The sequence below is a fragment of the Felis catus genome, chromosome B3, assembly GCF_018350175.1.
Source record: "Felis catus isolate Fca126 chromosome B3, F.catus_Fca126_mat1.0, whole genome shotgun sequence".
Classification (NCBI taxonomy): domain Eukaryota; kingdom Metazoa; phylum Chordata; class Mammalia; order Carnivora; family Felidae; genus Felis; species Felis catus.
Window position 1 is genome coordinate 52,506,303 of NC_058373.1, and position 14,383 is coordinate 52,520,685.

At 38.4% G+C, this 14,383-nt stretch overlaps 1 protein-coding gene and 1 long non-coding RNA gene across 3 annotated transcripts in view; one reads left to right on the forward strand and one right to left on the reverse strand.

The window, feature by feature from the left end:
• Positions 1-10,546, reverse strand: part of SCG3 (secretogranin III) — a 34,172-nt gene extending 23,626 nt beyond the window's left edge. Inside the window, exons 1-6 of one of the 2 annotated variants that reach the window (XM_003987138.6) lie at positions 10,100-10,546; positions 9,348-9,400; positions 8,806-8,851; positions 8,495-8,710; positions 3,560-3,702; positions 2,414-2,563 (exon numbers count right to left, since the gene is read on the reverse strand). In XM_003987138.6, coding sequence (XP_003987187.2) covers positions 2,414-2,563; positions 3,560-3,702; positions 8,495-8,710; positions 8,806-8,851; positions 9,348-9,400; positions 10,100-10,190 — 699 coding nt within the window. In that variant the 5' untranslated portion in view covers positions 10,191-10,546. The remainder of the gene's footprint in view (positions 1-2,413; positions 2,564-3,559; positions 3,703-8,494; positions 8,711-8,805; positions 8,852-9,347; positions 9,401-10,099) is intronic. The other variant, XM_019832419.3, reaches the window with a different exon arrangement.
• Positions 1-14,383, forward strand: part of LOC123385945 — an 85,737-nt gene that overhangs the window by 21,481 nt on the left and 49,873 nt on the right. The window lies entirely within an intron of this gene.

Genomic DNA, 14,383 nt, shown 5'->3' on the forward strand with positions numbered 1-14,383 from the left:
TAAACATTTTGTTAGAGCTAATTACATTCCAGCTTGATTCTTTCCTCTTTGGTGCCCTTGAATGTGAAGTGAAATAACACCTCTTCCTTTGCAAGCTCCTGTAGGATCAAACCCTTTTCCAGGTATATGGGCATCTAGCCACATAGAAAGGTCACTGGGGCTGACAGACATATGCTTCACCTGAGGACCCTGGCTCCTGCTCCTGGAGAATAGACAGGGAATTTCTAGGTTCCCACTTGGCCAAGTTCTCCTCTATCAGTTATCATGAATGTCTTCCCATAAGACTGCCTTTTACCAAGCAGGAGAACTTCGAAGTTACAGAATGTGTGGTGCCAAGATACAGGAAATCATATGAGAACATCTAACACTAACAGAGCAGTCACACCTTGGGGACTTCTCCGTGAAATGTTAAGAGCTATCTGGAAGGGTACACAGGACACTTCTCTCCCAGACCTGATCCATTTCCAGTGTTCTGCATCTTAGTTAATGATCCATTGTCCATTCAGCGGACTAAACAGAAATTTAAGAGTCTTCCTTGTCACTCCATATAATTCATCAGTAGTCTTGTTGGCTCTACTTTCAAGATTTATCCCAAATTTGTACATTTCTCTCTTTCTCCATTACCTGGCTCTAGTCCAAGCTGCTTTCATCTCTGACTTTCTAACCATGTAACATCAACCACTTCCAATCTATTCACTGTATTTTCCATGTTATAGCCAGAGTTGTCTTTTAAAAAGTATGGTCACATAACTCCTTTGCTTAAAATCCTGCAGTGTTTTCCCATTGGTCCTACAATGAAGATCAGAATCCAAGGCCCTGCCTGGTCTGGCCTGGGTCCACCTCCCCTGGCTTATCTCTCACTGCTCTCTCTGTGTGCAGCCACCCTGCCCTTGTTGCAATACTTAGATACTCCACACATTCTTCTCTACACACGGCCTCTCATGGTCACAGCCTCCAGTTTTTGGCTCAAGTCACTTCCTCAGGGAAGCCTTCTCTGAGCTCAAGTCCAGAATAGGCTCCCTTTTTATCAAGTCTCATAGAACCATGTTTCTTTCCTCATAGCACTTGAGGCAGTTGCAGTGAAGATATGTGAGTATTTGAAGACCATCTACTTCTTCCATTAGACCTTAAGCTTCGTGAAAGCAAGGATTCTATCTTTTGAAATAAGCATTGTATCTCCAGTGCTTTGTTCATAATTGATACCTCAATAAATATTTATTGAATGAATTAATATTTCATTTGCATTGATGCATTTAAATAACATGAGCAAACAGGTCAAGCATATGAATGTTTTAGAGATGGGTGAAAAAGGAGTACAAAATGGGAATGAAGGAAAATACAGTAGCTGTGTCACTTTCAGTTCAGATGGTAAGCTTGAGTGAATGTCATGAGCCCTTTGATAAATCAAAAATGTTTTGGGTAGATCTTTAAAAGCTGTTTAAAAAAATGAAAGCTGGTGGAGATTGGGAGTAGAGAGAACAAAAGAGAGCTGTTATGCTATCTAGGAAAAAAAATGCAGACCCAATTTCTGTTTTCTAGCCTCCTCTAAAAGAGGATTGTAAGCCTATACACTCTTTTTCCTTGTATTTGGGATAAGACATTGGAGGGGATGAGGAGCCATGGGTCTAGATGCTGTGATGGAGAAAATAGAAGAGGTGAAGACTTTGATTGTTTTCTTATATATAACCCTCTGTGGTCAGCTCATCTAGAGTTTTACAGGGAATTCAAAGAGCGGAGAAAGATTTTTGTAGCTTGGCTGATGCAGAAGAAAAGATGAAGAGGCACAGAGTCCAGGGAGGGGAAGGAAGGATGGATGACTAGTCTAAGTAAAGGACAGTTCCAGGCCTCTGAACCAAAGAAAAGAGGAACGAGCAGGTGGAAGAGCACAGGATAGGATGGCGAAGCATATTCAGGCAACTAGCTCCAGGGAGTATACAGGCTGGTGTGGCAGAGGACCAAATCAACCCAAGTTTCTGTTTTTGGGATCTGGAGGCAGATGATGACATTCTGTGAACAGAAGTTGTATGCCGAAAGAGCTGCGAAATATTTGATTTCAGTTCACTGACATTATACAAGCAGTTGTTTTGTGGAATGGTTATAACATTGCCACATAGCATTATGGATTAATTTACTGTGGAGTATAAGACATAACCTTTACTGTGTAATACATTATAACCTGTATCTTCATTTTCAACATAGAGTTGATTTATATATTTAACTTGATATTTTTTGAGTATATATTTTATGTGGGTTAAATGTGTCACATACTCCAAATCTTCTCTGGCACCAAGTGAGGTATTACTTATATACAGATTGTATTAATTATATACAAATACAGGTGGACACATACATTCATGCACATGCATATATACACATATCCATAACATATGCATATGAACTCACATATACATACCACTTTCTCTGGTATTTTTCCAGTCTGACTTTCAGTCACGCTTATGGGTTTATTGGGTTCCTCCTCATAAGTGTTGGCTTCCTTTGAGATCAGTTTTTGTAAAACCTCTGCTACTTCATCTTCTAGTGTGTGTGCCTGGCTTTCTGTGATCTGTTAAAAAGTAAAAACATATGTAACTATTATTCTCATATTTATGATTAAAAAATCTAGACTAAACTCTGAACTTGAACACATTTTTACACAATGAGAGAATCTTCTGGTCCCTCTTTCTAGATAGCCCTTGTTTATGCCTCTGTTTGTTGTTGGACATTCCCCAGAACTCCTGGGAAAAAGTGCCTTTGGGCCATGCAAGTGATTAGTCCTGTCTGTTGGAATCTATGGAACACTTATTTCTCAACCGTCAGCTACAAGTCATGACTAGGGAACCTCTGAAACAGGCACATTTAGGACCTTAGTAAAGCCTGTCAGGGCTGTATAAGGGCTGGGAGCCTGGCTGGGAGAGGATCAAATTGAATTGCTTACAGTTTCCCAAACATGGCATGCCTTTGTTCCTGTTATTCTCTTCTCATAATTCACGTATATTTTACTGCTGCTGGTTAAATCCTAATGATCCTTTTTTTTTAATGTTTTATTTATTTTTGAGAGAGAGGGAGCACAAGTAGGGGAAGGGCAGAGAGAGTGGAAGACAGAGGATCTGAAGTGAGCTCCATGCTTATCAGTAGGGAGCCTGATGTGGGGCTCGATACCATGAACCATGAGATCATGACTGGAGCTGAAGTCAGTTGCTCAATTGACTGAGCCACCCAGGAGCTGCCTAACTGTTTTAAGCTGACTTTAAACACTTCCTTCTCTGAAGTTCTTCTTTATTGCCCAATTGGATATGGTCCATCCTCTGGCATGCTGAACTGCTTTTATGGTTTTGATGCAGCTTGCATTGTGGACATGTGCGTATTTGTGTGGCTCTTCTGGTAGACTATAAGTTCCTAGAGGGAAAGAATGTTGTCATATTTGTCCTCAAAACCTACAGTGCCTGATATAAAGTAGATGTATTATAAACACTTGGCTACAACTCGGATCACGTGGCTTGGCTTCTTAGTAAATTCCAAACTGTACTAAGAAATGGGTTTATTCTCATGCATGACTTACTAGGCCAAGATTCAACAGTTTAGAAACAATCTTGTCAAATACTCCTCTGTCATTTTCCTCATAAATCCTGGTAGCAATTTTCTGGACAATGTCTTCAGCAGTTAAAGGAGTTCCATCTAGTTGATGAAGGCCATCTGGATCATCTAGACAGAGCAATCACAGTTTCACATTATAGTTATCATAGGCCTATTTCAGGATCATACTATACTTACAATCTATACCTTGTTCTTGTACACTTAGATATATTTGGAATGTATTTATGATACTGCTTCATTCACATAAATTGTTGGTTTGAAATATAATTTTGCTTAAAGTTAAGAACCTATGATGATAATAGAAATTCTGAAATCTTCTTACGTGACTGTAAGAAAAAGGAAGATCTGAAGACACCACAAAAGGCCTCTCTATTTTTTATTCTAATAATACAAACAAGATTATACTTTTAAACTTTACAGTATGCCACATTTATATAGTATGCTATATTGTTCAAAACACTCTTCTACATATTATATAATTTGATATTCCATTTCCACACAAGGAGTAGACTGGTAACATCCACATGTGTATTTCTTCTGCTGGTAAATTCCTGGGCTGATGGTGGGGGAACCTGCCTTACACCCAGAATCAGAGAGGGTGTATTAAAGATTTTATGACTTATCTGGAATAAATATTTACTTCTAACTGAACATGTGTCAGAACTCCTTTATGGAAGACAGCTTAATGTGATAAGCCCCTTACTCCAGAGAATAGGGAACTTACTTTATGTGTATGAAATTTAAACTTTTAAAATGAGACAACAGATTTGAACAAAGCAATATGTAAATCTATGTAAATCTCTGCAGAGATGTTTGCAAATGCATATCCTTAGCTTTCCTGGGAATACACCGGCAACATTACTTCAGAGTACAGCAAGAGCCCATCCTGAGGAAGGACACAGTAGGGTTGGTGGCATATCCAAGAGAACTCTTGGGGAATCCGTTTGTCTTTTGTAACCTACACCACATCAAGCAATATGTTAATATGTGCAAGTTTACAAGGCACTTAACTCCTCCTGTCACCTCTAGCAGATCTGAAAGATCAGAATTTTAACCCATGATACCACTGTTACCTCTATATCCTTGGATGACTGTAAAGGGAGATAATAGGATTATCTGTTTCATGGGATTCTTATGCAGATCAGATGAAATAAGATGTAAATGTTCCTTTTAAACTGCCAAGTACCATATGAAAGCTAATGTGCAGTATTATATGAAAGCTAAATGTCATTATATATAGTGGATTTGTACATGAAAAAAAGGAACTACGATTATCTTCTAGAGAAATGGAAATTGAGTCTCTGGTCAAATTCCGCCCCAATAATTCTGATCATATTTACTCAAAGAAAGAAGAGCCTAATATTTCTAATCTGATCCTGTCCTTTTCTTCCATGGCTTTGGGGATTCAGACAAGGAGTTTCTCTCATGACCTTTCTTCTAGAATCTATACAGCTGAAGACATATGCTGCCTTAGGCAGAACAGTTTCTTGTTGTTTGAAAAGAAGCTTAGGAAACTGAGTAGGGTGATTATAGACGGAGAACTGGAAGTTTCCTGGTAGTAGATTATTGCTGAACTGTCAACCAATCCATTAGCTATGAGCCCTTTGAGCCCTGTGTACCAGAGTGACTAATAAGCAGAAAAGACCCTAAGAAAAAAAAAACCTCTTAAGATCAGTTCCCCTCCAGACTGACTGAAAATTGGGTTCATTATCCATTTTTTTCAGGAGCAGAGATTATTATTTAGGTCTGATGCTTCCATTTGTGGGTTGTAAGACTGACTCTAGGGATTAATGTGAAGCAGAAACTGCCCAAGGTCTATGCAGAGGTGGAAAAATTTATTTCCCTTCCCACTTAATCCCTTAGGATCTGAAAAAAAGGAAGCATACTGTTTGCTTGCTGGAGCTGGAAAATAACTGAGATGACTGTTTTTCAGTTCATTTACTTCATAACAGGGAGAACATAAGCAACACTCTGAAGAAACAGCCTCTTCGCTTTGCTGCACTGCTGCATTCTCTTGAGCCAGGAACTTAGGACTCCACTAGCAGACCTTTGCTAGATGGGGTTAAGAGTTGACCACTTGGTCATTGCTCTTTACTTTCCATTGATTTTCCCTGGCTTCTCTAAAATGGACAGAATTACTCAGAGTGACTTCCTTTTTCTCATCAAGGAGTATTTTACCCTCCTACATATATCCTCAGAGGGAAGCCAAACATGAGTTCAATGTTCATAACTTTTTTAAAGCAGCTGCAACATCCTAAGTGGGTGTGAAAGGGCCATCTTCCAAGTCATCATCTTCCCAGTTACTCTTTGAATCCTTGGCATCTATTATGGCACTTGACATTCATTTGTCCAGTACATTTTTATTAAAGTCTTAATATGAGCCAGAACTGGAAACACACTGATAAATAGTTTAGGCATGATACCTAACTACACAGAGCTAACTGTCTAGTTCAAGTCTGAAACATAGCAATTGCTCAATGAATGTCTGTTTGGTGAATGCACTCAGGAGCCCTGAAACACTGCTTTATAAAAGAAATTTGGAAAAATCCTGAATCACATATACTATAGAAAACATGGAAAAGGAGAAGTGATGGGCCCTACAAGCCCATCTGGAGGTTTCCTAAAAGTGTGAAAGTACCCTGCAGAAGTTCGGCTTCCTTACTCTCCCTTCTAGGACGTAAGTATACATGCCTCTGAGGTTCCAGTTAACTTGGTGTTCCCAAACCCACCTGGTTCCAGGATTCCCAAGGTATGAGAGGAGACCAGTAATTCACTCATAGAGCCCACTCTCTCCAACAATCTTCTCTGTAATTTCAGGTGGACTTGAATGACTCCTAGGGTAAACCTAGAGCTGTCAGGGCTAGTACTTCGTAGTTATAAACCCATTTGGGATGGTAATAAAATGTTGAACTATTTAAAATAAGTTACTCAGGTTAGTGGTTGGATCACAAACAGATCTATGCCTCTGCCTGCATATACAACCAGTTTGACCAAAAAAAAAAAAATGTAGTCAAACATTAGACTAATTAAAAAATTTTTGTAAATCAAATGGTCAGTTCAGTCAAAGTGGTTGAAACTATTTAAAAAAATTTTTTTTAATGCTTATTTATTTTTGAGACAGAGAGAGACAGAGCATGAACGGGGGAGGGTCAGAGAGAGGAAGACACAGAATCCAAAACAGGCTCCAGGCTCTGAGCTGTCAGCACAGAGCCGACGCGGGGCTCGAACTCACAGAGTGCGAGATAGTGACCTGAGCCGAAGTCAGCTGCTCAACCGACTGAGCCACCCAGGCGCCCCGGTTGAAACTATTTTATATGAAGCTATACCCAGTGTCTATTTCTAGTCTAAATATTTTAGGTTCAAAGTAGAATTCACAAGAAATTTCCTTGAGTAGTATGCTATATGAAATTTTTCAAAATATAAACCATCTCCCTTATCCCATTCATATACAACACACTTCTGAAATTTTCCTCAGCCTGTGATATCCAATGAAAGTCAAATTTAATTGATAGTTGTGTTCTGGTGGAGATAACCAGCATAATGCTCTTGTGACCATGGAACAGAATAAGGACATTAAAGAAAATCTGTAGTCACTCTTAAGCAGTGGTCCTCAGCACAGAAAACACACTCTCTTCATCAATGCTTAGGTACAATAGTTCACTTATTCCCTTGTATATATTATTTTATTTGTTCATTCATTCATTTACTCATCTATTCATGCAGTGAATTCGTAAGCATTCAGACACTGGAGCTACAATGTTTCTGTACTAGTGAAGTTTTCAGTTTAATTAAGGAGAAAGGCAGAAATCATAAGTAGACGCACTTAGGAATGTAAAATTACAAATTGCATTAAGTGTCACGTGTGAAAGGAACAGGTTTCTATCAGATTATGTGTATTGGATGAACACAGGAACCTGTCCTTGCAGGACCATGGAGGCCACATTAAGGCTTTTGGTTTCTATCCCAAGAGAAATGGGAATCTACTAATGGGTTTTATGCAAGAGTGTCAAGCTCATACTTGTATGTTGAAAAGATTACTCTGGCTGCTATGAGTTGGAGAAGGGCAGAGTGGATGCTGGAAGGTCCATTAGAAGATTTTGCTGTAGTTCAAGTGAGACATGATTAGAGTTTGGATAAGGTGATCAAGGATGGTGATCTTGGTGGTGATCAAGGTTAGAGGGATAAAACCCTACTATATATATTATATAATATATATACATTATATAATATAGATCATTTATATGTATGATATGTATGGTGTGTGTGTGTGTGTGTGTGTGTGTGTGTGTGTGTGTGTGTGTGTGTGTATAAAGTACTGGTTGCCCGCTGGAGCTGGAAAACAACTGAGATGACTGTTTTTCAGTCATATATGCAGTATATGAAGTCTGATATATACATACATATATGAAGTCTGGGCTAATGTTAGGAGACATCAGGCTATGGATGGTAATTAAGGCCATGAAAAGGTTAGAATGACCTATGGAGGAAGATATGACTAGGAAGAGAACATCGAGAAGAAAATAATGATATTTCACCTTTTCTGGGGAATATTTTTTGATTTAATTAGTTGAGAATTAAAGATTTTTTTCTTTGTACTCATAGTTAAAATAAATTGGAATGTTAAAATGAATTTAATAGCATAAAATATAGACAGCAGATTGAAGTTGATTTCAAAGCACCAGTAAAGGAAACTTAAAAAGAGAAACTAAAATTTGGGCTTCTGTGGAGCTTAGGCCTCACAGAAAAAACTGGGCTTTCTCTTCATTTTGGTCCTGACTAATAAAGGACAATGAATGTATAATGGCTGTTTTTAAAACGTAGGACTTTTTCCTAACCCACAGTGGGAAACTCCAAATTAGAGCAAGCAAATAGGAAGCAAAAGTTCTTTTTCCTCATTTACCTTGAAATTTATGATTCAATCCGCTCTTAGTAGAATCATAATCATCAATCAGTCTTCGATTCTTGGTTGAATCGACATCTTCCACATTCAATTTATTATCATCTGGGGAGCTTCTTATGGATTGTCTTTCTTTCTCAACTTTTTCCTTTTCTGTTATTGCCTTTAGCAGGTTCAAGTTATCAACAAAGGAGTAATTGCTTTCACCTGGCTTGTTTTCTGGAAGAAAAGCCCCCAAGCCCAACACATCCATTTTAGTTAAGATTTTCATAACCTACATTATTTAAATTAATATCAACATAATTTCTTTTTACCTGGAGGGTATGTTTTTTTAATCTTGTCTGCCTCTGCTTCAGCAATCTAGGAAGTAAATTGGAGATAGACCTGATTTTAAATCATTGCTCCCCCACTTATCCAATATGACAGCTAAATGATTCAATCTCTGTGGGATTTAGTTTTCTTATTTGAAAATGTAGATAATAATTTCTGTGTCAAAGCACTACCATAAGGATTAAATGAGATAAAATAAAGGGCAGATGGTCTATAAATATTAATTCCCTCTCCTATAATATTGGTGAGAGATAAATCTCGGATAAATTAAGCAGCCTTAGAACAGAATGGATGTGATGTTGAGCTTACTGGGTTATTATACAGTCAGTCTTATACAGAATTCTATGTATATAACTGTCAGGATATACAGATTTCCAAAACTATATTTTCCATCCTAAGTTCTGTCAATGTATTATTAAGCTCTTGAAATTTGTGAATTCAAAATAGCTAAAATGTTACAGCATAATTACATTAAATATAACTAAAATAAAATGAAATAGCATTTATAATTTTACTTTTGACCTACCTGTTCATTCAAAGGTCTTTCTGCACTTAATTCGCTATTATGTAGAGGTTTGTCTAGAATCACCAAACACAAATATAAATTTAATTGTGCACTGGAAAGACACACTATGTCTCTTACTACATAAAATCTCCAAAAAAGAAAAACAAATATTAAGATAAGTGTTTTTGGATGACTGTGGAACAAAAATATGTATTAACAAAGATAATCAAGATTATACAATAACAATCTTTATCAACGTTGCCTTGCTTATTATCCTGGTGTACTTACTGAGTTAATAAAATTGCACTTTTATTTTTCTGCCCAGAAATCTAACATATAGTTCTAACACTTGGCTCACCAGCTGTTTTTAACTAGATAGAGCATAATTTGGATTGGCATTATTAGCACATTAAAAGCTCTTTTATCATATACTGCACATATCATGAATAAAGTATCGGAGAAAGGTTATAAGACAACTAGAAAAAAAAATAGATAAAAAACAGGCCACTTTGTAAGGCAGAAAAATCATCCCCCAGCCCCGTTTCAGAATAAGGTATTTCAAAACAACCCATGTTATTACTCTATCATTCAAAAAGTGTAGGGGAAAAAAAATCTGTCTTCCTGCTCTAAATTCGAACTGATTTCTGTCAATATGCACGGATACTGTCTGATCAGAAAACGAGGCAAGGTGATTTACAGTTCACGGGATTATGCCAAGCTTTACCTTTCCGTGGCGAAATAAAAGGGAGATGGGAAGAAAAGTGTCCACGTACCTTGGCTGCCTCCCGGCTTGGGGAAAGCTTGAACTGGGCTGCTTTGGAGCACCAACACCAGAATCCAAGTGCCGGTCCAAAGAAACCCCATTCTTCTACGCTTGGCTTCAGATACAGCCTGGCGCCGGGCTCCCTGAGCTGTGGCTTTTGTTATGAATGAAAAGAAGGAGTAAAAACAGGAAGAGCTAGGAGGGAGGGTGTGGGGGAGGGTGAGTGGCAGGGACCCAGCGGCCGGTGGAGCTCCGCGCGGCTGCAGAGTAAAGCGATTAGAAAGGCTCCAGGCGCTCGGGAGTCAGGTCCTCAGGTGGAGGAGAGCGCTGTCCGCCGTGTGGGTGCTGAAGTTCCTGTGACGCGAAGCCGGCCGCGGGTCCGCTAGGGCGTAGCCTTACTCTCCTTCCTTTAGAGGAAGTGAGGAAGGAAGCGCATGCTCCTTGAGAGCCAGAGGCGGGAAGGGATGGCGTCAGCGACACCAACGCTACTCCAATCCCCCGAGAATGTAAGGGGGGAGGGGAGACTGGCAGGCTAGCGTATTTTCTGTGCCGCAGTCTTACGGGTGCCCCTGCGCTCAGGGTCACCTGGATTGCCATAAGCTCGGACGTCATTGTCGTAACTTCCCAACTAGACGTTACCTCAAGGACCAAATGACTTCCCTGCTCTTGCACCTGTCAAGGAGAGATAACCTTTTATGAAGGTTTTTGCTTTGGGATAGTTCTGGGATATCTGCCCCAGAATTCCTTCTTTCTGTTCCACCTGCTGTACCCAAAAGGTAGATGTAATTCTTACATCCATCCATAGAGAAGCCCTGCCTTTGTGATTTGAGTTGACATACAAAACGTCTCTCAGTACTTTTATTTCTTTCTTAGCTCTATGCAGTCTTTTGAATTGGGAAATTCAAGGAACATTGTTTCAAATAGTCAGATTGTTGTTACACTTTCTTACTGTCCTAGATGCTAAAACAGAACTAATAAAATTATTTGTTTCCCCAACCATAGATGTCCTCATCAGTCTTGAGTAGGTAAGCATCAAGGGCCAGTTTCATTGTGAAATTCTCCCTTCCCCACTAAGGGGAAAGCTTCCTCTTCATCACCACAAGTGCCACAAAACAAACAAACAAACCAACAAACATTTCTGTAAAATTCTCCCCCAGGATTCAATTATGTCTAAGAGCCTGGCTGTTTCAGAAGTCTTTGAAGAGAGAAGATAGTCACAAAAAGTATTTACATCATAACTGGGTCAGGAGGTGCTTCCTACATTCTGAGAATATTCCCCGAAGCCTAACATCATTGCATAAAAGGAGTTATCAAAAGACTTTTAAATGATGAATACAAGCAACAGTAATGTGAGCAGGGTGCTGAGTAAGCTCTTTAGTTTCTGATTTTTAAACAGAGCTTGGAACCTTTCCTTTGGACTGTGGCATGCTGGGAACCAGTCTGAATAATGACCAAATAGAAGGATTCAGCACAATCAGGCCTTTGATTTCTGCACCCTTGCTTTTCAAGGAGCAACTTAGTCATTCAAGTACCTAAAAACAAACAAACAAACAAGCTAACAAACAAATCTCCCTTGTTCTGAAGGTTTTTGAGTTTGGAAGTCTCTCAAATACTTCCCTTTAGAATCTGAAGAGTACTTTCAATCTAACAGCTACTTCAAGACAAATAGTTTTTTCTTGGCACTGATAACATAGCATTATTATCTCAGCATACTAGTATACTGCATTAAAAAAAATCATCACAATTTATAATCTCAGCTGAATGAAGGGTAAATTTCCTTAGGTTACTCTTCTTTTTTATTTATTTATTTTGAGAGAGAGGAGAGAGAATACCAAGCAGGCTCGCACTGTCAGTGCAGAGCCTGACACAGAGTTCAAGCTCAAGAACTGTGAGATCATGAACTGAGCCAAAATTAAGAGTCGGACGCTTAATTGACTGAGCCCCCAGGCACCCCAAATTCCCCTTCTTTAAAACAGAGAGGACCAGGGGCGCCTGGGTGGCGCAGTCGGTTAAGCGTCTGACTTCAGCCAGGTCACAATCTCGCGGTCCGTGAGTTCGAGCCCCGCGTCAGGCTCTGGGCTGATGGCTCAGAGCCTGGAGACTGTTTCCGATTCTGTGTCTCCCTCTCTCTCTGCCCCTCCTCTGTTCATGCTCTGTCTCTCTCTGTCCCCAAAATAAATAAACGTTGAAAAAAAAATTAAAAAAAAAAACAGAGAGGACCAGCTCTGTTTACCTCATGTTATTGTGGGGATCAAATGGTACATGTTTCAATCAAGTGATTTTGATGCCAAGAATATTATAAAAGACACAGCTTAAAAATAAATCATAAAATATTTTCAGCATTTAAGAAACATCACTGAATATTATGTGAAATAGTCATTCACCAATCCTGACACTCGCTGTATTGCTCACCTGATTCCTCAGTCTCACTTTATTCTTCTTTTCATTCTCCTCCATTTTTCCTATTGATATACAGTTGACACACAATGTAACATTGGTTTCAAGTGTACAACATAGTAATTCAACAACTGTATATCTTATGCTGTGCTCACCACAAGCGTAGTTACCATGTGTACATCGCTATCACAATACCACTGATTACATTCCCCATGCTGTATGTTTCATCCCAGTGACTTATTCATTTCATAACCAGAAGCCTGTACCTCCCATTTCTGTTCACCCATTTAGCCTCACTCTCTTATTTGTCCTGTTTCTGACTCACTTCTCCCCTCAATATGCTTGCAGTTGAGAGAGAGGCTCAGGGTAGAATGAAGGTAAGAGATGGCTACTGAGCACATTGCATTGCTTACCCCCCAAAATTTAAAGGTGTTTAACCTTTCTCTGCCATTTGGAATCAAGGCGACTGTATTAAGTGGACACCGAATCTAGAAACATGTTATGTTTCTGATCAAATCACCATCGAACACTCAATAAACTGTAAGGCATGGATTAGTTTATATTCTTCAGTCCTATGGATGTTTCTGCTGGACACAGTGTAGGTCTGAATGGAGTGATCCTAAGTTTCATTTAGTCATTTAGCAGATGTTTATTGAGCACTTGAAATGTAGCAAGTATTAAGATAATTGTTGGGCACACAAAAACAAACAAATAAGATGGCCACTGCTAGTCTTACAGCCTAATAAAAAGAAAGGACTGTGATTATAACAACACAACTATTTACTGACTGAGTGACAAATCTTACATATTGATCTCATTTCAGTGTAAGTGAGCAAATAAACACAAAAGCGTGTTATGGGTCCTCTGTTTTATGTGCAGAGTTCAGGTAGGGTGCAAATAATGAAATGGATGGTCAGGCAAGGTTTCAAAGAGAAGATATCTCTTTTTTGTTAATAATAAAATATTAAAATATTTGATTATTGTGTGTAAGTACACTATAAACATTGAATAATATAAAAAATACATGTTGAAATTACAAGTGTCATTGACACAGATCAGATGATCATGAAGTAGACAACATACAATGCACAGGGAGTTTGTCAATGCTTCTTGTGTATAGGTGAACACACGCATGGATTGCTTGTAATGCCCTCATTCACTGGTGGGAGAAGACACTTTTTGAGCTGAGTCTTGAAGATAGAGATACTTGAAGGATGTTTTTATTCATTACAGAAAAATCATTATATTAATTATTACAAATTTTATTATAGGAGATTTCAAACAAACATAGAATTAGAGAAAATATTGAAATTAACTGCCATGATTTCATTTTCCAACTTAAAGATCATTAACTCATAACCACTTTTTAATTTTATATTCCCAACAACTTTGCACTTCCAATGGATTATTTACTTATAAAAATCCCAAACTTCATATCATTGCATCCATATTTAAGTCAGTATGTTTACTTAAAAGATAAGGATTCTTTTTTCCTAACATTACTGTAATGCCCTTAGCATATCTCATAATAATAATACTACCTTAGTATCATCAAATATCCAGTCAGAATTAATACTTCCCCACTTGCTTTATAAATATTTTGACAGCTGGTTTGCTTGGATTAGGATCAAAACAAGGCCACGCATTACTTTTGGCTAACATGTGAGAGGTATATGTGAGTGTAAGATAAAAAAGATACATGTTGTAAGGTTTTCTTTATCTTCCCCAGACAAGTTAGTTTATTCCTTATAATACTGTGCATACTTCCAATACAGCATGTATCTCATTGTGCTGCTTTTTGAACATGCTTCTTTTCTCTTTATTTCAAAAACAATAAATATACATTGAAGGAAAATTCTGCTAATACAGATAAGCAAAAAGGGGGAAATCTGATAGA